This window comes from Mastacembelus armatus, chromosome 7 (assembly GCF_900324485.2).
Source record: "Mastacembelus armatus chromosome 7, fMasArm1.2, whole genome shotgun sequence".
NCBI lineage: Eukaryota > Metazoa > Chordata > Actinopteri > Synbranchiformes > Mastacembelidae > Mastacembelus > Mastacembelus armatus.
The window spans coordinates 5,241,211-5,266,959 of record NC_046639.1 but is presented as its reverse complement, the minus strand read 5'-3'; the positions used below and the strand labels follow the sequence as shown (position 1 = coordinate 5,266,959).

The following is a 25,749-nucleotide window of genomic DNA, read 5'->3' as shown; positions in this document are numbered from 1 at the left end:
ATAAATTATATGTTAAACAGCATTACGGCCCTGCAATGGACTGGGTATCTGGCCAGGGTGTAGCCCTGCCTTTCGGCTGAAGAGAGTTAGGATAGATTCCAGTAGATCCCCGTGACCTAAATAGGATTAAGTGGGTATTATTGATAGATCGATGGATGGCTGGATTAAAAAGCGTTATATAAAGTCTTGATGTATAGTACAATTGTCTTGCACATAAGTAGGGTAATTTTTTATATAACCACAAGGAGTCAGTGTTATGTAGGAAATAGATTGATAAATGTGATAATTAATTAGGCCTTATGTGTGGGTGTGTGTAAATATCTTAATGTGTATACTGCATATGGTTGTGTATGTGGAATTTTGGTTAATGTTTAAAATAATACTTTGTGAAGTTGACCTCAATGTTTTATATGTCATCCAGAAATTTGATGGTTAACAACACCCACTACAGAATATATTGCATTATTCCACATGTTTTTATTTTGTTTTTACCCACATGCTGACTGATGCATGCATACACAGATACAAACACGCAGGTGTGCCCACAATGTGAAAATACTTACTTAATACCGGTCTAAACTACAAACACAACTAGTTGGACAAGTTGTTCATGGTTGACTGGGATTGCTTTATGGTCATCAACTGCAATAAACATCACTCTTCTTTGGAAGTGCTTTATTTACACAATGACACAAATGCAGGTAGAACAAAGGTGTCACTCTTTCCTCCTTAGAATTTGTGAAAATTTTGAAAAGACCTATGGACTAAAAGTGAGTACATGAAAAACGTGTAAATTATACAGCCATAACAAACACTTAACCTAAAATTATCTTAGAATAACACCCATCGAAATTAAAACCAAAAACACAGTAGGCATACATCTTCAAGATAAGTGAGCTACCTTTGAATGACGTCTACTTCCATAAATGGATTTGTCAAAGAGTCAGGTTTAATGGTAGGAATGCATCACATAAAGCTTGAGTCAAACTAAGACCGGTTCTGCTGGAGTTTTTTTTCTTTCGTAACAGGGAGTTTTTCCTCTCCACTGTCGCCAAGTGCTTGCTCATAAAGGATTTGTTAGGTTTTTTGTTTTTTGTAAAGTGCCTACAGATAATTGTATTGTGATTTGGCGCTATACAAATAAAATTGAATTGAATAGAAGTTGCAAGATGTGTTTTCTTACCTTTCTAATTGTTATTTTTTACAGATAAACTTTGTGCATTTTTGATCAGTATTTATATTTCCTGTGAACTTTCTTAACTCTCTGTGAGGTCCAGACAGTACAGTACCTGACAAAGTCATCCTTAATCTCAGGTTTGTGTGTTGGCTTATGAATGCTACGGATATGCCTGGTATTCATTTTTACAGTATTTTTTCAGACACAGTTACTGATTTTTTTTTTTCCTATCATCATTGAAACATTCAGAATCTAGATGAAGATAAATGAATCCTTCAGGTGTAGTTAGTGTTAGCATAGCTTGCCATCACCAGGATCATTATTCTAAAAATAGAATCCATCTTATACTATATACAGGTAAGATTCAGAACTTATGAATGAAAACCTGATTAGTTAACCTGTAATTTACAAATGTAGTGGAATTTTATGGCCTTCCACTTTGGACGATTTTTCCATGGAACTGGAACTTTTTGTACTGTAGGCCATACTTTCACTAGGCAGGCAGATTGAAGCCAGAGTACTGAACTTGAAATGCACGTTCGAGTTCATCTTTGCATCAAAGGAAATGTCGGGGATGGAGATGGCATCGAGCTCTAAGTAACTTTTGCTGTCTCCCTCCTCGTCATACACACGTGGCGCATAATCACACAGCTCCTCTCCTGGTGCCTGGAGTTTGTACAGCATCTACAGTATGCAGAGATAATAGGAAAAGGAGAAAACACTTTTCAAAAGAAACAGAATTACCCGACATGTAGGATTTTTAAAAACTGTTATTACCTTATTTAGTACTTCAAGCAGCATTGTATGTTGGATTACAGTAGTCCCTTGGTCTATGTATTTACTGTGTCCTGCCCAACTCTGGGAAATAAGAGGCAGAGTTGTTTGTATTCAGTTGTTTTGTATAACATAAAAGTCAAGCATTAAGATTTAATAGTTAAAAAATATTATGTGGGAAATTTCACTGGGAGAAAGGATCATAGTGTAGATTACAGTACCCTGCGCCTCGAGCTTCTGTGCTCTTGTCTCATCCTTGAGGTTGATGGTGCACCCATGGACTGCAAAATCAAGCATTTCAGTGGTTAATACCAGCATTTTGGCAACTCTTGAAATATGCTGGAATTAAATTAACAGCAAAATATCAGTAAAAAAATTGACATCATAATACATTATTTCAGTACCCAACGTGTAGAGTTCCCGCGTGAAAACCTTTCTTCCATTAAGCTGGTTCTTTGGAACTGGAAATCTTCAGCTTTTGCTTGTGATGTTACATTTACTGAGTCAGTTATCAACTAAGGAATAAAATGAAAAATTATTTTAATTAGTGTCCATGTGTCATTATATGGATAACATGAGAGAAGTGTTAAAAGAACAAGAGTGTGCAAGAAAAATAAGTAAAAAATAATTAGTTGTTTTATAGCAAATTAAGACAGACATTGCCTGATAGGCTTATTAGGTTAATCAATTTTTTTACACCACTTACTGGTTTTGTTGCTTTAGATATTGTTGCAATGTGTTTCCTGGAGTCCAAAGACACCTGTTGAAAATTTTAATACAATTTTAAGCTTTTAGTGTAAGAAGTCACAATTCTACTTCAGTTATTTTAGTTTCTACAGAAGTTCTGCTAACAAAATAAAGACATACAAAAGTAACATGACTTTTTAGCAGTTTGTAATTTTATAGGTGTTACCACATTTGTGTTTAGAAAATACAGAAATGGAAAAACTGTGTGCTTGTTTTGTATTAGCTGAACAGTAATGACTTGGATGTCTCCATAAGATCTCACAGGATCAGTATTACAGCCTAATTGGTATCAGCTTTACTATCCCATCAGTCCTTTATTTCACATCAGCTGTCACATATTGTAAACGGAGAGTACAGCTAAAATGTCTGCATTGTGGAAATATTTTAAATAAGAAAAGGAAAACTGTCCAGTGGCCAGTTGTAATACAGAATACAATGAGTGCACTCAGGTTCAGTCAGTTTTGAATGCCTAATGTGATTGGCTCCACCACCTGTGTGATACTCCAAAGAATAACCTGGTGTAGCTACTGGATGGATAGAAGGAGGCAATTTTGTAACAAAAAAAAAAAAAAATTACTTTGCAGTCATTTCCTGGGTTCTCAGTGTTAGAGTTCATCAGGTGTTGTCCTGAACCGTCATCTGGTATTGCTAAGTTCTTTTTCTTACATGTCACCAGAAAAGCCAAAAGTAGGATACCTGGGATATAAGACCACACACATGAAACAAATCCTACTGTGTTAAAAATCTCTATTAGCTATTCATTTTTTAACTTGCTGTTGACCAAAATGTAAAAGTTTATTTAATATGTCATTTTGATTTAGAGAATGGTGTTTAGGAAATCATTTGTATGTTTTTTATTTAACCTTAATTGTAAAAACAAGGTAATCTTATTCACAACAATTAAAGTATTAAAGTAAAGACATGCATTATACCTGCAAACAGTAGCATGACCATCAAAATAATTCCGAGCACTCCTCCCTCTGCTGCAGACGAAGTGGATTTGCGGAGGAGACAGTTTGGCCTCGCTGTGTCTAAGCAGGTACACACAGTAACTGACAGAGTGTGGACGGCTGTCTTACCCTGGAGGTCAGATACTTCCAACAACAACTCATAGTGTCCAGGGTAAATGGTGTTTTCTTTTACCAGTTCAACTGAATATCCTGTATATGGGAAAATAATTTGCATAAAAATTGTGACATACAGTTTTGTATAAAGTAGAGTTAGAGGTTTCTGTGATAGCAGTGACATTATTTACGCACGTTATATGACCTTGGCTATGTTTAACCCTAAAAGTTATTATTCAAGCTCACCTTGCACAGGGTCAACCTTCCATTGGCCCTCAACATCTCCGCGGAGCTTGAAGTGGAAAGGTCCACCGTAGGGCTCCTTATCCAGGTCCATAGCTGTGATGTTGACCCGAGAAGGTCCGTGAGATTGGCACACATTGATTGTGTTTGCAGTGAAGAATGGAGCATTGTCATTCTCATCAGTAATATGAATATTGAGGGTTGCGGTGCCTGTCATTGGAGGTACACCTGGTGACCAAAATTATGTTACACAGTCTCAGTGATGTGATAAAGAAATTGTAATGAGTAACATACACTGTGTGGAAATAATCTTGCAGGTCATACCACTGTCAACAGCATATATTGTGACAACATAGATGTCATCTTTAACAAAGCTTGATTCTCGGTCTATGCTCTTGAATGTGGTTATTTTTCCAGTACTGCGGTCCACTGTAACCCAGGCAGCTGGATCCTCTCCTTTTATGTATCTGAAACATATATAGGTCTATGTGTAAAGTATTGCCATGCTAATGTTGAATGGTTCTGTCCTGTAAGGTGGACATTAACTGCTTACACAAATGTGTGGGCATCAGGGTCTCTAGCTGTAAATGTGGCCAGATGACGTCCTGGCTTCTCATTCTCAACAACTCTAACGTCTTTGTTTGGTTGGTCGAAGATTGGAGCCTCATTGACATCCTCCACAGTTACTGTTATTTGGTATGTAGATGGTCCTTGTGCCTGCTTTGTCCCGTCAGCAGTTGCATCATTGTAGGTAACTTTCCAAAGACCAGTGCTGATGGAATTTTCCATTTTGCATGAAAAATAGGGAATCCCATTCTCCACAATGATAGTCAGATTCTGCTGAGGACTGTTTTCATAGTCCAGATGCTGTAAGAGAAGTAGATGTTTATTTCACGAGAAATATTAAAATCTGTGCTAATGTAATTTAACATCGAACATCACAGAGCCAGGAAGTTTATTATTTATTATACCGTGATAGTCATGATTTCTGAAGTACAGTACTAAAATTTCTAAAAACAATATTAGAATTTGTTAGCATTGCTATGCGGTTCAATATATCACAGAATTCAAACCATTTGCTTTAAAAAGACTTGACATTTACTATAAAAGGCAAAAAAAAAAATTTAAGATTCACAAATTTAAGGTAAAGTCTTAAGGGAAAAAGAGTTTGAGATGCTCAGATAAGCATTTTTAAAAATGTTATGCTGTGTAAACTGTATGTTCACAGACAAAATACCTTTTTCAGATGCAGTAATCCCTCATTTGTCTCTGGATCAGTAGTGATTCTGAAGTTATTGTTTATATCTCCATGGATTTGATATATTGCTCTCCAGGCTGCTGTACCTTTAGTGTCTTCATCAGTAACTTGCAGGCGTGAAACAAGGACATTTTCCTCTCCCTCTTTCACTCTCCCTGAACCCTAGGGTAAAACAAAAACAAAGGAGAGAAAATTATGAGATTGTAACAGTTCTTTGCCTTAATTTAGTTAATTGAATTCAGTGGTTGCTCACTGTGTGTCCTGTGATCACAGGGAGGTGGTTATTTCCATCTTCTATGTTGATTATTACAGTCGATCTGCTGGAGAGCCTTTTTTCCTTGCTACATTTTCCACAGTCTTTGGCCTCCACAGTAATGGCGTATTGCTCTGCTTTCTAATTGGTTAAAAAAAATAATAGATTTTTCCATTTGATTCAAATTTAAGGATGTTTAAATTCCAGAATCAACAGATTTCATGTTTTTTTTAATTTTTTTTATTTTTCTGTCAAGCAATGAGTCCTCTCACCTCATGGTCCAGACACCCTTTAAATGAAATGGTTCCAACCTGACTACCAGGAACTTGAGTTAAGTAAAATTCCAGCTCATGTGGTTTAGGAGTGACTTCGACTATCTGTAAATTAAACGTATTATACTTCATGCTGATGTCGGCATCTGTTGCCTTTATGGTGATGAGTTCAGTACCTGCCAGTATCAGAAGAAAGGGCTCTTGATTTTATTTATCTTGGTCATTGACAGGTATTTTAATACATGTTAATGCGCCTTTCTAAATTGTTGCAGTAAAGATTAGGAAATTGACCTACCCTGCTTTGTTGACTCATCTTTGCTGATCTCGTACTTGTCCTGGTCAAACTTTGGAGAGTTGTCATTTGAGTCAATGATCACTATCTCAATTCCTAGCCTTGTGTCTACTACATGGCTCTCTCTATCAAGTGCCTGAAATGTCAGCTGTAATGCAAAGGCAAAAACTTTAAAATCAAGCACACTCATGTATACATATCTATATCTATATCATTAATGATTTTCAGGAATGATCATTGTAACAATTGCTTTAGTGAAGTCCTTCTAACCCGTAAAATATTGTATTTCTCATGGTCCACTGGGCCATGGACAGAAATTTCTCCTGTGTCTTCATTAATACTTAATATGCCTTTAGGTTCCTCATCGACACCATGACCATGTAGTTGAAAAAAGGTGAGGTTCTTCTCAACTTCAACCTGTAGGGACCAGAACACAGCAGAAACAAATTATGTAATGATCTTCCTTCTTCTTGCCATACTGTATTTGCTCTTCATATATGTGTTTCATATTCATTGGGACTCTTGGTAGATACTCACTGTGCCCAGTGTATATGGGAAAGCTCCCTTATAGCCTTCATCAATACTAAAGGAATCTATTATCCAGGTTCTTTTTTGTCGGAGCAACATTTTTGAACATGACCCGCCCACTCCCAAGCACTGCAAAATCATTTAAATACATAACTTACATTAGAATAAATACATGCAGAATGTTTTGTATGTTATGATAACTTCTTGCACATATTCTTATACTTGTATTTACTGTATTTATATCTGATACATATTTAATTTCTAACTTCCAAATTTCCTCAGCTTTGTAGCAGTTTTTACTCATGTAAAAGCAAGTATGAGTAAAAAGCCAGAGGTACGAAATGAGTAATGAGAAAAAAAAAACATCTTCCCACATACTATTATGTACTATGGCTACTGACAGAACATTAAAATAAAAATCATTAATCTGCACTTGGCATTTGGATGAAAACTGATATCAATCCTGGAAGACAGAAGTAAGCACTGTAAATTATTTAAATTACAACAGAAGCACACCTTACCAGCACTATGAAAAGACTGAAGAGTACTGTCCTCATATTTTATCCAATAATAGACAATTCTAAGCATTCAGCTGGACGAAAGCTGAGCTGCATACCAGTGCTGGTTTTGACTGTGTATGCCTGTGAGTGGGAGGGCCTGTATAAAAAATGATTTCACATGAACCTCATAGGTTCAGCCTGAAAGATCAGAAACTTCATAGCAGCTGGGTGTAACATGTTAAGAACAGAAATTTTTATTTTATGTTGTTTAGTATAGATAGTAATAATGGTTATCTTTAAATAGTTCCTTGCTTTAACATGGTTTAGAAAGTGTTACACAGTAGTGCAAACACAAACACGATGAATCATGTTAAAGCAAGCATAAGTAAAAAGTTAGATGTACATAAGCAAAATAGATTAAAAACACATGCCATCAAATATAAGAGACAGTCTGTACAAATAAGCCAATATAATGTTAACATGTAATAATAAATATATAATACTACTTCTACTAAAAAGCCGAAAATTGTTAAAAAATATTTCAGTGTTTCTTTTCATACTGGCGGGGTTTGTTAATGGTCATTTATATTTGATTATAGCATTTAATTCAGAATATCAAAAAAACCTTTCTTTTTTTAAATTCATTATCATAATGCTGGAACCTGTTTTCAAGTTTCATTTCAGTTTTTTTTTTTTTCTTTTTTTTTTATCATTACATTTCACAGTACTTTTAGTATGCAGATCTTATGCCGGATCAGTCTAGTTGAGACATGCACAGACTAAACCAGACTTTCCTTTTAGTTTTCATTTTACTGCCATGCATAAATCTAGCAGATATATAATAAGTAATATTGGACTATTATCAAAACAATTATTCATTTCTTTAATTCTTTTCAAACATCACATATGATTAATTTACGATTCTAAAAATAAGATGCATTAAAATATACAATATTGTTTGCATTTTAAAGTAGTTTGACACAGCTCTTCCTTTATAAAACAGATAACGTGTTTTTGTTTGAGAGGATTTAAAATCATACATTGTAGCTACCAACTTTTCCTGTTACTAGTTAATTAGTTAGCTTATGATTACCATTAATGATAAAACTTTTTATTCTTGCTTTGCAGATGTTAAACAGCTTCAACTCAGACTGTGCTTCTTTGATAATTAGTTGACTGAGCTACTTTGAATTACGTCTATGCTCACTATTTTAGTATTTACATTCTGTTTTAGCTATGTGCATAATATTCATTTAGCGTTTTCATATAATTCTGGATCAACCGGCATAATCTGATTCATTTTATATGTCTCACAAGAAAGATTGTGCATTTTGTCTGTGGTGCTGTGATACCACTAAAAATTTGCAGACTGACAACAAAGTGACTGATTGGTTATAAATAAACCCACACAATGACCTTCATTCTGTAAGTTTTGTATTTTATTTTAGATGTGTACTGTGGCCCTGACAGCTCAACACACTTAAGAAAAGTACTTCATCAACTTGACAACACATGCAGCATTTATAGAAAAAAAAAATGCAGCGAAAAGAGAAAACACAACCACATACACAAACACGAATCAAGCAATTGTCACCGTAGTTTGTGATCCACAAAGTTACCAAGGTCAGCTAACCATTGTGGTTTGAAAAATTAAGGTAACATAAGTTTTGTCCCGGTTGTATATGCATTGTTGTCTGTGCTTTTTGTATTGTATTTGTGCAAATGGTTGTGTTTGGGCTGATGGTTTTCTCTAAATAGTGCACCTCTGTTGTCAAATTGGTGAAGGTATTTTCTTAATTTGCTTTTGTTTTGTCTATTTGAAAGTGTTTTGTTAAGTCACAGTGGGTTGAGCTCTCAGGACCACCCTCTGTGTTGTTCTGGATGTTTGAGCTGTATAAAGATGACAGATTTGCTAGTTGGTTTTGCAGGCCACCTAACATCTATAAAATTAGCACAGCCTAGTCTAAGATTAAACATGTGGTCACAGATCTGTGGAGCCAAAATCTGGCTCACATTGCTTTATTGGGAGGATAAGAGGGATTTATATTTTCATAATGGAGAATGTTTCTTTTATGTACCTCAAAATGGCAAAGAAGGATCAGCATTACATGTCAGTCATTTAGCTATTGTGCTAAACAAAATATTCCCTAATACTTTACATGTACCTGCCAGCATGATGTGCAGTCAAGCAAAACCTTTTACCAGCAGCACTGATGATCTCACTTCTCAAGAAAAATGATAAGAAATGTGATTGGACAACACCCTTATATGGGCGACTTAAAGCCTATATGTGTTATGTTACATTACGTTATGTGAGAGAAGAACCTTTTAGCTGTCAAGTTGATTAAGGCAAAAATATTGAAGTTTAGTGCAGCAACTCTTTTATAAGACACAGAAGTTTTAACCTGAAGTTCCAGTACCAGTGTCTTCAATTGTTTTATTTTGTTTATGTTTTATGCTTTTGCAGCATGCCTTCTTCTGGCAGAACCGTAAAGATCTAATCTGACCTGAACTGAGCTCAGCCGAACTTGAAGGCAAACATTCGATGTACAGTATCTCACAGAAGTGAGTACACCCCTCACGTAATGGTGGTCACACAAAATATTGACACGTTGGGCCCAATTTGGACATTTTCACTTAGGGGTGTAGTCACTTTTGTTGCCAGCGGTTTAGACATTAATGGCTGTGTGTTGAGTTATTTTTAGGGGGCAGCAAATTTACACTGTTATACAAGCTGTACACTCACTACTTTACATTATAGACATTACATATTACATTATAAGTGTCATTTCTTCAGTGTTGTCACATGAAAAGATATGATAAACTATTTACAAAAATGTGAGGGTTGTACTCACTTCTGTGAGATACTGTATAGTCAGCTTGCTTCTCAGTTATATGTGTGGGTCAAGTAAGTTCAGCATTTCAGATTTGCACATCGTTTTGTGTGCCACACCTGCTGTCATCAGTTTTAAAAACACTTTTCAGAAACTGGCACAGCAGGCTCTGAAACACCAGATGGGATTATTGCAGGAATTATATGCAGGGTGAGAAAGCTGTCAACCCAACCCAACTTTCTACCCTTCTGATAAGAAAATGCCAGTGGCATTTCTACTGTTACCACTCCCTTGCTGACAGCCTTTCATGTATACTACCAAATTTAATTCAAATTAAAAGTAGAAATTACAGGCCATATATTATTAACACCATAACAGTAGCACAGCAGGTTGCTGGTTTGGTAGAATTTTATTAAAAGTACTTAAATTACTTCCCCCTCTCCAAGTAAAAAGAAAGTACCCCAGATATTACCAGAATATTTTACAGAATTGGCAAATACAAATTTCTTTTCAAGTACATTTCAAATTGTTTTCTGAAAAGTATGTATGTTTAAACAACATATGTAAAAATACACATAAGAAAACAAATTAGCTGTGTACTGACCTCTGCGTTGGTAATTTAACACCACTGACACCAGATCATTTACAGCAGGTTACACACATTTACAGTGCCTCACTTTAGTGGGAACAATACCTTTGTCCAACCATATTTCAAGAGTCTTTTAAACATATCAAGGATCTTTTACAAAAGGATACTCTTGGCTAAATGACTGGCAGAAGTAAAACATATTATGAAAAATCCAAGTTTCCACAGACAGGCTTCTGTTAGGTTACAGTTTAAACCATCAAAATAATACTGTCTTGAGAAACCTCTACAGCTAGAAATGATGACATGGCAGCAGTCACTCTTAACAGGGCAAGTAAAAAAAACAAAAAAAACAAATCACTGTCATAATGTAACATTAAAAATAAGCCAAGTATGACAGTTCGTGCATTGCATTTATGCCATCTTGAAACAAGCATCATACAACCCCAAATTTCCAAAAAAATGTAGTTAAAAACAGAATGCAATGATTTGCAAAGCTCATAAACCCATATTGTATTGACAATAGAACATAGAAAACATATCAAATGTATCATATCAAACTGAGAAAATGTACCATTTTAAGAAAAAAATAAGATAATTTTGAAGTTGCTGGTAGCAATACGTCTGAGATTTGCAAATCATTGCAATTTTATGTAGGTTTTACACAGCATCCCAACATTTTGGAATTGGGGTTGTACATCCTTTACTAGTGTGGATAGATGACAGCATACAATGTCAGGCTCCTATATGTGATATGACGTGATTTATTATCTTAAGTCCAAGTACAAAATCCAACCATTGCGATATGCCATTTCTCCAAAGACCTGCTCAGCTCAGTAAGCAATGGCACTTACATACCAGAAGCAAAGACTTACCTGCTTGACAAAAAATGTAAAAAAAATCACAATCCAGCAGTGCACCTTAAAGCTGTATGTTTTTTTCTTTTATTGACTGCTGACAGATGCCTCCCAAGGTCTTGAACGTGGGCCCCAAGTCATTCAGAAACTGCAGATCATTTTCGAGGTTATGGAATGACAGCTCATCCAGCGACAGGCATTTGGTTTCCTGTCCCTCAAATGCATATCCATGGGGTTGGTAAACTGAGTTGAGATCATGGTTTCCACCAATCACCTTCAGTTTCTGTAGCAGTGAGGAGTCAAAAATAGATATCTAGTTAAATTTGTCAAAAAGATGTCATAGCAGAATGCATTCATTTCTCAAACTTAGCAACCTTTTAATGATTTTGAGCATTAATGATGTTTAATTTAATCCAGTTCATAACGACCAGTCATTGATGGTACAGCTAATTTAGTTTATTGACGAAGGACGGTGCCTCATGTTCAGTTCTGAGTGATGAAGAAAAAACATCTTACTCCTGTGATGTGATCTCCAAGGTGGTGCTGGGACCACAGACTGTAAGATTTGTAGTACCCTGATGAGCTGCCCTGCTAACAGAGAGGACGACTGTGAGCTCTTAAAGTCAAATTGCAAAATTATAAATGCATTAGCTTCCCTCCGCTTAGTTAACATCATATGAATGCATAAGAGAGTATAGAGTACAGTCAAAGAAGTTTATATTTACCTACTAATTAAAAAGCTGTTACATCAATTAAAAACACTACATACCCAGATCCCACTTGGAGGCTTTGTAGAGTACTGGAATTAAGAAAAGAAACATACCTTACCTGCCTGTCATTGCATTTGTGGATTTTTTTGTAACTGGCAATATGCAATATTTTTTTTAATGCAAAAATACTGCATCAGGATTCACCACACTCATTTATAAATTAGGTTCATTTAAATATTATAAACACCTTAAAGACGAACATATGCAAAAGATCTCCTGCTCGTACTTGGTATGTATTATTAAAATAGTATGTGGCTCCCCCTAGTGGAGTTAGGTAGGTAGTGTGCAGACTCTTTTTAAAAATACACCTCGCCGTGTCATGTTTAGTCAAGGTTTAGTTTACTATTATATATGACAATGTAACATTCTCAGATCTTGATTAATTAATTGGTCATGATTAATATTTGTCTGTTGACTAAATGATTAATCAAGTAATCATTGCAGTCAACAAAAAAACCCATGTCAGCAGAAGCAAGTTACAGTCACAGGCATGATCACTCACCATGGGCGGCACTCCAAGGCCTATGGGATATTCATTTACACTCTGTGATACCTCTGGAATGAAGCTGGAATCAATCTGTTAGTCACAGACAATAACACTAAATCAGAAAGCCCTGCCTATTATATAAACAGATTTTTGTTGTTCATATCTGCATGCACCAGTAAGCACATTGTCATTGCATCAAGACCTGCTGGGAAACATGCTTTGAATCCCTGTAATTTTTTGTTTTTTAGAGACTCAAATACACAAAAGAAACTGCTTAAAGACATTTTACTTACCTGGGTGAACCCTGGGCTATTTTACAGAACAGATTTATTGTTCATGTTGTTCAGTAACGATGTAAAATACACTGACATTTACAACAAGACAAACCAGTGAGAACAGGGGAAGAAAAACAGTCTGCACTAGAATCTAAAACATCATCTAAATAGCTTCACACCAGCAGACCTAAAACTGTTGAAGCCCTGTAATTCTGAATGAAAATATTAGCCTCTAACTTAACACAGGAATTTATCACAGGAATTAAATGATTTTTCAGGGAGTAATCACAGTTTAAAAAATATAACCATGTGTAGGAGTCTCTAAATCTTTACTTACACCATTTGAGTGTGGGGGTATTTTCCCAGGTCCTTTTGATTGATTCTGATACTGGTCCTTCTAATTGAGCAGAGCAAATTAATAAAGCAGAGTCCAGTAAAAAAAAAAAAATGCATTTTGTCAAATGGGGATTGCAGCCACAAGATCAGTTTCTGGAGAATAAAACTTGTAGGTTAATATACAGTATAATGCACAGTAATTCTTAACTGTGAAGTCATCATTACATATTACATTTAGTGAACTCCTTAAACTTATATGTCTACTGGTGTAGGGAAACATTTCTCATATTTTAAGTCCACTATCATTAAATGCTTCAATAAAGATAAGTAGCAGGCACAGTTAAAATTCATCCTGTGCAATAGTTGTTACACAACTGTGTAAGCCTATAAACACTCTGAATTATAAATGTGTCTACAACACATATCTTAAAAACAGCATTGCTTCATATACAATACTGGTCTATCAAGTAACACCTATGGCCTGAAAAAGTCAACCATGGAAGGGAGAATGAGAGGCTGAGGGAGGAAAGGAGGAGTACCTGATTTGTGGTCGGTTTTAGGACATTTGTAGGTGCCTGGCAGAGAAGAGGGCAGAAAGAATAAATGATTGGGTGTACTTATCAAAAATGGGCAGTAGATTTGGTGAAGAAATAAAGTACAACATGGTGGCACTCTCTTACGCCCTCTATTTTGCACACACACACACACACACACAGCACAACCAACCTACCATGCATGCAGAGCCGCCTCCTTCTTGGTTGTACTGGATAAGGGACTGGTTGCCATCATTGTAGTCCATGTGGACCTTCTGCTTTCCACAGTGACATACAAAGAGGAGAAGCAGCACTGCAGACACACATCAAAATACATACTGAGTGTACATTCAGCAAACTTTCAGTTTAACTGTCATAGGAAACAATGGTCTAAATTAGAGAAAGTCCCCTAACCTGTAAAATTAGGGGAGGACAGAGAAAGTGCACCATTGACTCCCTCATCATAACCACTGTTGAAGTTCTCATGAGCAATGCTCTTACTCCTTAATTGCACCAGTGAAGCTGCCCATTGGCTACCAAATAAAACTGGTTTTAGCATGAGCTAAAATTATATTGATATGATGAAAATGATGATGATATTGAACAATTTAATTGCTACATCTAAATAACGGTACCTGTCCCGGAGAACAATAAACATTGTTTTATTAATGTTTCCACTTAATTCTGTACTCACACAAAAATAAGAGCAACGCTGCAAAAATCAGCCCAATGCCAGCTGCCGCAAGGCTGGATGCGTTCGCCTTTTGGTTACGGCAAAAGTTCTTTTCTCCACAGTTACACACCATCACTTGCACGGTGACGTGTCCAGCAATGCTTTGTTGGTCATGAATTATCAGGGGCACTGAGTAGTTACCATAAGGAAGTGTTTTCAGGCTAATAAGGCCTGCTTCCTCCCCTGTAAAAGAAAGGAGAGAAAAAATGTATAGTGGCTTTTTGATTGGAACAATTTTAGTATTTTTTAAGTAAGTTGGGTGCACAGATGTGTACTAACCATAGGCAGGATCTATTTTCCATTCCTCCTTCAGAGTTTTTGAATCACCCCCCAAGGAGAAGGTAAAGGGCCCACTGAAAGGATTGGCGTCTAAGTCTTTGGCTAGCACCATGACCTTGTTAACCTTGTTTCCACACATAACGTTGCTATTGTTGACCAGCCTAGGCTTGTTGTCATTGATATCCCCGAGGTGGACCCGGACAGTGCATGTACCTGTGGCTGGAGGCTCACCTTGGCAACCACAGAAAAGGAAAAAAAGCCTTTTTACTGATCTAGGCATTTACTGTAGTTTACCAATAGCCCTTATTATCCAGCCTGTGCTATAGTGCTCCTTCATACCATCATCTATGGCACCAATGATGATTCCGTAAATGTTGTTCTCATCAACAAAGGGTGACTCTCTGTCCATCCTCTTAGTTGATGTGATTTTTCCTGTTTTATTATTGATGGTCACCCAGTTGGCTTTATCTTCTAACAGCACATACCTGAACACAGTAGGGGAAATCAGTAAGTGGAGCAGAACATATAAAGAGAAAATGTTCCATTGCAGCCGTGGAAACCAAAGATGTAGTTTTGTTGAGTCATATAATCATATTACAGGCATTATTACTTACTTACTTTCTTCCTTTTTTTTGCCATTTTGTGTTAATTGTGCACATTGTAGATGTCATGTATCTAGCTCTGTTGTGAACACTGCTGAAGTCCTAAACTACCATGCCATCTTCTCCATGTTTATTTTTACCCATCTATGAGCAGCAGACACTGAATAATGGCAACAGGTGATTCACACATGCAGAGGACTGACATGTTGAAAAATGACATAAATTCCAGTGTAATTGTTCTGGTGGTGCCCTCACAGATTGGATATGAATCATATCTGCACTAGATATGGAACTGGCCCAGATATAATTTGAAAAAAAAAAAAAATCTATTTTGGATTTTGTGAAAAGATCAGATCTGTGTCATTTGTAGGGAAAACAATAAGAATATAACATGAACATTGCATTAAAATTAAAATTACTCCCACAGTGACTGTTTTAAACTTAAATGTTAAATGCACTGAAATGTTCATATGCACCTCGTAAGTTGGTATCTTCATCTTTTACTGTATGTCCAAGGTGTCTGTTAGTACACAAAGGGAGGTCCTACCTCAGGGACTACTGGACATAAATGAAAGTTGAAAGTTTTAGTGTTGAAAGTTTTAGTGCCAGGTTATCAGGTTTTTTCTCTAATATTATAGTCTCAATTAGGGACCAACCAAGGTACTGACAAAATTGATTTGTTCTTAAAAATTTAGAAACAGTGTCACCATGAAATAATTTGTCTGCCAAAGAACACTGACAGTTTTTTCACTAGAAAATGTCATGGTCTTTACAAAATTCTTTGATTACCAAATTTATCAAATGTCTGGTTACAGTGTGTATTTATGTTCCAAAACAAACGTAAGATGTTATATTGCTGTAGCATTTTCTCAACATTTAAATGTTGATATCAGTAACCACTTGAAAAATCCAGCAAAGGCTGGGCTGTGTTCACAGTGTGGCAGTTAGAACAGTGGGCATATCATATATAGACACCAACCTGATGTTGGCTACGTCAGAGTCGACATCTCTAACTTTTGGTGTGAACAGCACCTTTCCAGGCTCCTCCTCTTCCTTCTGATATATGTCCACATTTTCTTTCTCAAACTCAGGTTGGTCATTGATATCTATCACTTTGATCATGACCTGGACTGAGTGTGGAGGTGGAGGTGAGCCTGTGCAAACATATAGGGGTTCCTCATTCTCCACTCCAATCACTAGGGTGGTAAATGTTGTTTTCTCATAATCCTTTTCCTGAAAGAAACACACAGGTTTAGATCTGTACTGGTGCTGCTGCTTTGTATGATAAATCCTAAAAAAAATTTTTTTAAAATTAAGAGTGAGAAAAGCTGATGTACCTTGATGATACTCAGAATACCCTCATTTGTCTCAGAGTCAGTTTCAAGTTTATAGTACCCTTCCTCATTCCCTTTAATGAAGGAGTATTTGGCACGCCAGCCAGGAGTTTGAGGAGTGTCTGCGTCCTCTACAGCAATTCTCAAAACATCGTGCTTTATGGTGGCTTCATGCAACTCAAGATGGTACTGGACAAACAGAACACTTTCAGCTTTAATAGCATACACCAACAGGTTTAATAATAATACTAATATAATGAGGATCCTTACCTTCTCTTCTTTAAACTTTGGTGGATGAGTGTTTGCATCAAGAATATCAAGTGTAACAACGGCAGTGGAGGAAAGCGATGGCGTTCCATGATCGTTTGCTTTAACAATAATTTCATACTTCCTTGCTTTCTGAAACATATATAAAAGATATATGTTGAGAGATTATATCAAAAATCAAGTGTATGTGTGTGTGCACATACATGCAGCTGAAGGCTCATATAGGTACTGTACAGCAAGTCATTGAGCCTCACATTGTGGTCAAAGCATCCTTTAAAAGTGAGTTGGGACATTCTGTCATCGATCCGATACACTTGAATCTTAGGGTCTTGTGGGTACTGTGAAATCAAACTGATGTTGAATGTAGAATTAACTGTTTGCTCCTTATCTATGTCTATGGCTTGCAGCTGCACGGGCAAGTAACCTAAAAGAAATAGAAGAGTAAATGCATTACAAAACATGGGGAAAGGACACGGATGAAAAATAATACATAGTATGAAAATAAGACTCAGGATGAAAGATGAAGGTCTCATTTGTAATTATTGCACATTATTTTCATGTATATAACTGTATACTCACCTTCAGGCAAATTTTCCTTTACATTGGCTTGAATTTTAGGGTGCAAAAATATAGGTGGGTTGTCATTGATGTCTTTTATGTCTATATCAAATGCTAGTTCATTGTCTATTGGTTTGCCGGTGTATTTATCCAAGATATCAAACTTGATCTATGGGGAAAGGGGTTAATGTAAGATCATTTGGTATGGTTAAAAATGTATATAATGTCTTTATTAATAGAGGAATTGCTAATTCCGTATTAGCTTACATGGAAGTCTTTGTGTGTTTCCCTGTCTATAGGTTTATGAGCAAAGACGACTCCACTTTCTTCATCAATGGAGAAAACTCCCAGCGGAGGTTCAGTCACACCATTTCCACTTATACGGTACATGTGGTTTTCTTTATGAGCATTTATCTTGTCATTAAACATCTGGAATCAAAACACACACACCTTAGCTATAATTGTTGTTTGAGCCAGCCAGGATAAAACACTTGTCAGAGTGACTGGTAATTTCATTTCTGAAATGAACAAGTCACCTTGGAAATTCTTTTGGGGTATGGCCCAGGGTCCTCCTCTTCTATTGCAAGTGTAGACAAAACCCACCTTCTTTTGGAACGCACCAAAAGCTCCTGCAGATCATAGTTACAGGTGTTATAGGTGTTACAAGAACCAAAATATTTTGGCATGAGTTTGTGAAACAGTTACCCTCTTGGCATGGCGACTCCCTTTTCCAGCTTCTGCCAGGGCTGCTAATGCAACCTACAACAAGAAAACTGGATCATAATGCTTGTTCCTGTCATGACAAAAAACTTTTAAAGCGCTTTTAACAGATGCTTCTTATCAGTCACCCACATTTACATAAATTTTCTCCTTTATTTATCTCCTTTCCCTTCATGATCAAGCTCCTTCATACATTAAAGACCCCATAGTACCATATTATCCCAATAGACCGCTTCGCTCTCGGAGTGCTAGTCTTCTTGTGGTTCCCAGAGTTTCCAAAAGCAGAATGGGAGGCAGAGCCTTTAGCTATCAAGCTCCTCTCCTGTGAAACCAGCTCCCAGCCTAGGTTCAGGAGGCAGACACTCTCTGTACTTTTAAGGCTAGACTTAAAACCTTCCTCTTTGACAAAGCATATAGTTAGGGCTGGCTTCAGGTAACCCTGAACCATCCCTTAGTTATGCTGCTATAGGCCTAGACTGCCCGAGGACCATCAGTGCAGCTCCCTCCTCTCCTCCCCCCTCACATGTATATTCCACCACTGAATGTCACTAACTTTGTGCTCTCTCTCCCTCTCTCTCTGTTCTCTCTCTCTGTACCTTCTGCCGGTGTCCCTGGTCCTGAAGCTGTATATCGCTGATGTGCAGTTATTGACCCCACCAACCTGCAGTGTCTATTTGTTGTTTATTGTTGCTGTTCTTTTCTCTCTCCTCTATCCACTCACCCCAACCGGTCGAGGCAGATGGCCGCCCAAACTGAGCCCGATTCTGCTGGAGGTTTGTTCTTCTGTTAAAGGGAGTTTTTCCTCTCCACTGTCACCAAGTGCTGCTCATAAGGGATTTGTTGGGTTTTTGTGCCTTGAGATGATTTGTGTTGTGATTTGGCGCTATACAAATAAAACTGAATTGAATTGATTTGAACTATGCGACTCCTCTGATTCTTCATTTTCTACACCGGATTTTGCTCCATTCATTTTAATTTGAAGACCTACAGTACACTGTACATTACTCTCTGTATATCACTATTTCCTTCTTTTTTTGTGGAGCAAATCCCAGCATGCATTTGGTATGAGATGAGGTTCACACCCTGCACAGTCTCCCATCTGTCACAATGCAAACACATATAAAAATGTTTTCTCCCACTGCCTTTGCACACCTGTAAACCAACATGTGCATGGGAGAAAAAGCAATAGTACAAAACATAAAACTCAACTACCACACAGGGTAAATGCTTGTGCGGAAATGAAGAGCTGCATTTTAGTCAAACATTGTATTTAGGAAATCAAAGCAATGAGGTGTATTTTGAGGAGAGTATTTCATGTGTGATACAGAAATTAACAGTATTGAGGAATATAAAGCCAGTAACCAGTTTTGCTAAGCTCTGAATAAAATCATCCTTAGACAAAAACAAAAAAAAAACATTAAACTCTGTTATGGCAATTATTATTTAAAACATTTAACAAAGCATCGATTAATTAATAAGCAGTTAATTTTAAAGTGGCACTGACTACATTTCATATGAAACACAAATAGGTGCAAATACGTCCTTTGCATGTTGAGAAATAGGGCAGGTTGTTAGCTGGGGTTGAATGAATGTTTTTATTGAATGAAATGTATTGATATAGCACACATATAAAACCAAGGTGCTTTACAAAAGCTATAAATAAGATAAATCAATAGAAGATAAAAAATAGTGACTATATTATAAAATGTATTTGTTCCTGTAAAGTGCCGTGGTCCACTAAGCGTTGAAAGCAATGCAAAAAAAAAAAGTGTTCAAATTGCTGGTTTGAATTTCAATTAGGAGTTCCATTTTTGGGGGGCATCACCCCGAGCGCACAAATCTAGTTTCTGAAACCTCTATGGTATATTTTAGCGAGATAACCTGAGCGGCATTTCCGTTTGGCAAAGAGATCACAGATCAGAAATTTAAAATACTATTCAGAACTTTAAAAACAAGCGATAAACTTTTCAAATCTATCCTAAATTTAATGAGAGGCGAATTGATTATAACATGGGAGTGATGTGTTCTCTACGACCAGTTGTTTAGAAAGTGGGCTCTCTCATTTAAATTTATTTATAAAGTTGATCAGATTTTGCCTTCTTCTGGATGAAAGCAATAATATGAAGGACATACTGTATTGTAATATGTCAGACAGGTGTTTCAAATCATTGTATTCACATGTTGTCCCGTAACCTAAAAAAAGGAAGACCCAATCCAATGCAGTAACTGTAAACTTTTGTTCCTTATGAAGGAGGTATTCTAAGGCTCCCATATCCCTGTGTCCACAACCTGTGTTTCCATAGCATATTGCTCACAACTGGTTTTGCCTAACCCACCTGCATTTGCCTGCAGATATTTTGACTAGTGCAATAGCAGCAGCTTGATAGACATTGACATTCGGTGATCTTATTGCAAGTAAGGAATGACAAGCAACACAACTCTCTTAAAACTAATATTATAATTATCCTAAAATTACTGAAAACTAAAATTCTAATTCTGCAACTGTATACTATAACTATATACTACAACAACAAGCAACAAACATTCACTTTGTTTTTCCATGTTAATGTTTGTTTTGCTTTGTTATGCCTTATTGAGACAAGAGATAATTCAGAGTTTTGTACCTACCAACAGTAACAGGGAAACAGTCTTCATCTTGGTCCACTCCGCTTGATGTCCTCAGTGGGAGTGCTCCAGAAGAGTTGAACACAGCTTGAATAATCTATCCCACAAGAGGACAGCCCACAATTCCTGCAGGTAGCAGGTTGGCTGACTGTGCAGTTAACAAAGAGCCCTCTGTTCATGCACACAGTTATGTAAAATGTGATGTTACATTTGGTGTTTGTACATGTGATTTGTGTGTAGGATAAGATCAGTTGGACCCATAGTTTATATGTATATAATATAGCTACCCATGTATTTTTCACAAATATATTTTGTGAAAAAGAATGTGTGTGTGTCTGTGTGTTCTGCATGGGAAACATGCCTCGAACCAGGTGTATACCCCTCCAGCTATGTAGCTCAGGTTACCATGTCTTATTTACATCTGACTTATATCACATGCAAAAGTAGCTCAAATTCACAGATCCTATAAGTATTTCATGAAGTCACTTAAACAGCAGCTCAGACCCACTGATATACTGTATTTTTGACTTCACTTCACTGAAGTTACATCAATCAGGATCATGATATGTAATAACTTTAATTATGAGCATGGATGGTGCCAGAGATCGAAGCTGAAGGTGGAAAAGTTCCAATCAGTTAAGAGTACTTAAATGCTTATTAAAAATTATATACCAATATTTGAAAAGGCTGAACCTCAACTGGAAAATAAACAGGGTTAGTGAGGCTTGTTGTCATGATATAATAGATATAAGCAAAGTAAATCCAAATAGTTGCCTTGGCAATATTTTCTATTTTCCATAAATATGACCGATGTTTGCAATCAGACTTGTGTATGATCTGGAAGATTTTATAAGTTCGCTCAGTATCTTTTCACAATCTTTTAGAACAAATGACAAACTTTCGTTATTAAACAGGACATGTCATGAGCTTATTGGAAATGTTTCTTGTAGTTGTAATGTGTGTTATTGTTACAGAAACTATTTGACGTAAAAGGGTGGATTAAGGGAGAATTATCAACTAATTGTGAGCTTAAAGGTGCACTTGATATGCCCCTAGGACAACTAAAGAGAAAAACAGTTCTGAATCACGTTATGATGCACGTTTACTTTGCTGTATTTTCTTTCCTCTTCTTTTAGCTTGTTTTTTTGTCACTCTGATAAATATGTAAGTTACTATGTTTAGAAAAAATGTCTGGCACAGCCCATTCCATTAGAGATTTTGTTTTGACGATGAGGTAATTCGACTTTTTCTATTTTTTTATTCTTTCCCTCGTGTGCCAAAAAAAGGATTTTGCTTAGGGTGGTGTAGTGTCTGGATAAAGTGGCTGAGTGCCTAGTATGTTGCCATTTCCAAAACACATAAAATTATTTCTTTCAAACAGCCAAAGCAATAAAATAGTACAAGCAAATACATTATTTTTTAGTTTATTGTCCATGAAGCTACTTTATCTCATTCTTCCATCTTCTGTCTAGCAGGTGTTAAACATCTTGATATCTGATACAGCATGTATGACAGGTTGTTAAGTGCAGTTTCTCCAGATACTGAAGACAGTATATTTATATTTATATACTCAAGTATTTGTGTATATTTCTTGTCACCTAAGAGAGCAATGCTCTGCTATTCAGTGTCTTGACTGTATGTTGTTTTTCGAATATAATGACATTTAACTGAAACCTTAGCGGCAGTTGTGTATTTATAGAAAATAAATTCTTGGCAGAAGGACAAGAGCTCCTCCCATTTGTTTTAGCCTCAGGTCACCCTAGGTTTCTTTTGTTTTGTCACGCAATGAAATAGTACTACATTCTTGAATTGTTTAGGCTGCAGGCAAAAGCTTATTACAAAGCTTATTACTTTCTATTAAGGCATGAAGATGCTGCAGCACAAATATTGAGGGGTTTGAACTTAGTCCTATCGGATTCTGTAAAAGATAGTTATGGTTATTCTTCTTGCAGCCGTATTTTATCTCTATTCATTGTTGTGGTTCAAGGTTCAGGGTTGTTATGAAGGTTCAAAATGGACTGTGGATCCCGTGGCGGTTAGGATCCCAGAAATAATTCACTGAGCTGGTTACAGCGTCAGTTTTAACTTTGATGACATCAGTGAAAAAAGGGAGGGAGGCACAGAAGAGAAGCAGTTCCTAGGAACATAAAATTCGGGCTTGCAAAGAGGTAGAACTAGAAAAGGTTTTGTCACTGTTGTTGACTATGGTATTAGGAACTTTCAGTCATTGTTTTGTCTAAATGCTTTTGGCACTATCTGAATGCAATGTTAAATGCATGTCTCAGATTGGTGAACAGCACGCCCACAGTTTGAAAAATGATAGTGCTTTCAGGTTTGATGAGAAGGGCCACAGTGATTTGTCCTAGTTTTAAAAACATATTAGTTACTAGAGATTGAGCACTACCAAGGGCTCCACAAAACGCCACAGAAGAGCCTTTCATTCAGTAACTGTCAAACTGTAAAAATACTCTCCTTTCTGGGACTGAATCTGGATTAAAACTGGGCAATCTACTCATAATACTTGATTCAATATGAAAGTCAATGTGCAATACACTGCTAGCAAATTATTTTTGTCCTTTTCCTCTATATATTATCATAATTAGGTTTTTGTATCTTTGTATTCGTGTTGAGATTTAATGATGTGGTTGTCCCTTATCTTTTTCTTGTCGCACATAGTACAGTTGTAACAAGGCAAAGCAATTTCACCTTGGGATTAATAAAGTTTTTGTAATCTTGAATCTGAAATGATTGTGTAACATGCTCCCAGTCCTCTGTGTAGGGGAGATTTGATCAGTGAATTTACATGAAGTCGCAGTATCAGTATCTCTCAATCAGAGTGTAGGAAAATCGCGTTCCATGCTTGGACTCACTGGTCTGTGACTATGAGCCAATGCGTACACGCTTCTTGAGACATTCACGTCATTGAGTATAAAAGCTCATCAACAATTTCAGCAGAAGCAAACAGGCAAGACTGAACCTCGCCCTGGATAAACAAACCAGCCACAGTAGCATCTAGAAAAGCACAGTATAGTACAGCTGAACGTAAACTACAGGAAAACCTGTGAAACTAGTAGAACTAGAATGATAATGCACAACAGAGAGAGAGGAGAGGAGTATGTGTCAGTAATATATATTTAAATATAAACTGTGAGGGAAATTCCTTTCTCACTTACCATATCATTTATCATAACAGATAAATATGTATGTGAGATACAGAGTGAGCTTGACATGTGTCAGCTTTAATGGGAAGGGCCACGGTTTTTCAGTCAGGTCCCCATATGGACACTGAAACAGGACTAGCACAGTGGTTTATTCCTCCTGTTTGCCCTAGCCCTTTACAGAGTCCTTCCTAACACAATTTCATTGTCAGTGAGTGAATGACAGACAACACAGGCAAACATACAATAAATTCAGCAAATTTAAGATATTTACCCTCCTTTATTTATTTATTTTTAGTTCAGAGCAAAATGTTTAAATTAGTGAAGAGATACATATCATGATTAATACTGTAAATGCTGTTGTGTCAAAGCAGTCCTAGGCTCAACCAGAATATCTACAATTTTGTAATGTTGAGTATCGTCATGCACACACACCCTTATGCTCACACACCCTGATATTATCTGCTGTGAGTAAACAAACATTTGTCCACTTTATCACTTACGTACTCTGATCATGTATAGGATATCCACCTTTCAGTTTCATCTCACAAGAAGGAGAGGAATAAATTGGTAATTAACTTTGTTACTAAGCACAGAGATTCACCTGCATAGCTCAATAGTAATAAAGCAGTTACTGAAGTCACTAACCTGTACAAAATGACATGCATTTACCAACACATTTCCATGATACTGTATGTAGGTTGCACATGCATACGGCAATGGAGTCATGATGACATTAGAAAGATTTCACTGGGTTTTGCTCACTGTGCCTCATTTCTGCCTAATGTTGCTCTTATGAAAAAACAAGAGGCACTAAAAAGTGCATCTTTGCGAACTCAGTGCAGCCAGACTTCTCTTTAAACTGTGCCAACAAGACTGACATTTTTTTTTAATGCTAACCAGTAAGTCTTATTAATTCTACAGACAAACAAAACATAATTACGATCACTGAACAGTAAACAAAATACTGTAGGTTGCTATAACTTTATGTGATACCTGCCAATAGATGTTGTTCTCAGCAGGTCCTGTAATTCTTATAGAGATTTTAATTTCTTTAATATAAATGGCAAACGAAGAGGGAAATCTGAGGCACTCAGGGGTAGTAAAACATTAAAAGTTATTTTTTTAAATGTGTGAGGTTGGTGCCAGAGTAGTGCAGTGGTTGACAGTGTCACCTCACAACAGGAAGGTTCCAGGTATGACCCTGTTTTACCCAGGGCTCTTTCTCTGTGGTGTTTACATGCATCTGTGTGGGTTTTCTCTGGCTTCTTCTCAAAGTCCAAAGACATGCAGGTCCAGTTGACTGGTAATTCTTATCTGCCTCTATGTGTAAGACCTGTGGGAGAGTGGTGATCAGTCCAGGGTGCACTCTGTCTCTCTCACAATGTCAGCTGGGATTGGCTCCAGCCCCCATGTGACCCTCAAAGGACAAGTGGTACAGATAATGACTGGTTGGTAAATGCCTTAGATTTCCCTTTTCTGTGTACATGTCTGTACTGGTTTGGACTACCCTCCATTTTAATTCTTAGGAAAGGTCTGTCAGCAAAGACACACTGCAAATTCCTGTTTCACAGGACTGCACCTGTGTTTTCAAGACACAAAATAGCCAGGAGGGAGATTTCCTTAAGGCGGTAAGAGGAACAAAACCTGTTTAATCTCAGCCTGAACATGTTTATGAGTGGGAAGA

At 36.8% G+C, this 25,749-nt stretch overlaps 2 protein-coding genes across 4 annotated transcripts; both read right to left on the bottom strand.

The window, feature by feature from the left end:
* Positions 1-549: 549 nt before the first annotated feature.
* Positions 550-7,259, bottom strand: cdh26.2 (cadherin 26, tandem duplicate 2). Its single transcript, XM_033325310.1, has 17 exons — positions 7,130-7,259; positions 6,618-6,737; positions 6,351-6,497; positions 6,084-6,228; positions 5,789-5,964; positions 5,517-5,657; positions 5,243-5,425; positions 4,559-4,872; positions 4,330-4,472; positions 4,009-4,233; positions 3,631-3,858; positions 3,276-3,394; positions 2,658-2,711; positions 2,356-2,466; positions 2,173-2,232; positions 1,955-2,035; positions 550-1,861 (listed from the first exon to the last, which is right to left on the bottom strand). The coding sequence occupies exons 1-17, from the start codon at positions 7,163-7,165 to the stop codon at positions 1,583-1,585; spliced, it is 2,562 nt and encodes an 853-aa protein (XP_033181201.1). The 5' UTR covers positions 7,166-7,259; the 3' UTR covers positions 550-1,582.
* Positions 7,260-10,332: 3,073 nt separating this feature from the next.
* Positions 10,333-21,000, bottom strand: cdh26.1 (cadherin 26, tandem duplicate 1). Of its 3 annotated transcripts, XM_033325313.1 has the most exons (19): positions 20,908-21,000; positions 18,265-18,318; positions 18,096-18,188; positions 17,827-17,988; positions 17,581-17,728; positions 17,256-17,425; positions 17,005-17,133; positions 16,738-16,923; positions 16,380-16,633; positions 15,138-15,283; positions 14,799-15,029; positions 14,481-14,702; positions 13,984-14,099; positions 13,793-13,828; positions 13,255-13,314; positions 12,658-12,732; positions 12,155-12,184; positions 11,902-11,976; positions 10,333-11,668 (listed from the first exon to the last, which is right to left on the bottom strand). In XM_033325313.1, the coding sequence occupies exons 1-19, from the start codon at positions 20,932-20,934 to the stop codon at positions 11,450-11,452; spliced, it is 2,433 nt and encodes an 810-aa protein (XP_033181204.1). In that variant the 5' UTR covers positions 20,935-21,000; the 3' UTR covers positions 10,333-11,449. The 3 variants fall into 3 exon arrangements, with proteins under 3 accessions (XP_033181204.1, XP_033181202.1, XP_033181203.1); XM_033325311.1 differs by having other exon boundaries at positions 16,738-17,133; XM_033325312.1 differs by having other exon boundaries at positions 11,902-11,973; positions 16,738-17,133.
* Positions 21,001-25,749: the final 4,749 nt, after the last annotated feature.

Excerpts from the sequence above, each read along its gene's own strand:
- cdh26.1 (XM_033325311.1), bottom strand. The coding sequence starts at position 20,934 with ATGAAGACTGTTTCCCTGTTACTGTTG. Across the intron at positions 16,634-16,737 it reads GTATTCTGAGTATCATCAAG|GAAAAGGATTATGAGAAAAC; the intron begins GTACATCAGCTT and ends TGTTTCTTTCAG. Across the intron at positions 14,703-14,798 it reads GAAAATAGATCCTGCCTATG|GGGAGGAAGCAGGCCTTATT; the intron begins GTTAGTACACAT and ends TTTCTTTTACAG.
- cdh26.2 (XM_033325310.1), bottom strand. The coding sequence starts at position 7,165 with ATGAGGACAGTACTCTTCAGTCTTTTCATAGTGCTG. Across the intron at positions 2,467-2,657 it reads TATCTAAAGCAACAAAACCA|TTGATAACTGACTCAGTAAA; the intron begins GTAAGTGGTGTA and ends TTTATTCCTTAG. Across the intron at positions 1,862-1,954 it reads TGCTTGAAGTACTAAATAAG|ATGCTGTACAAACTCCAGGC; the intron begins GTAATAACAGTT and ends TGCATACTGTAG.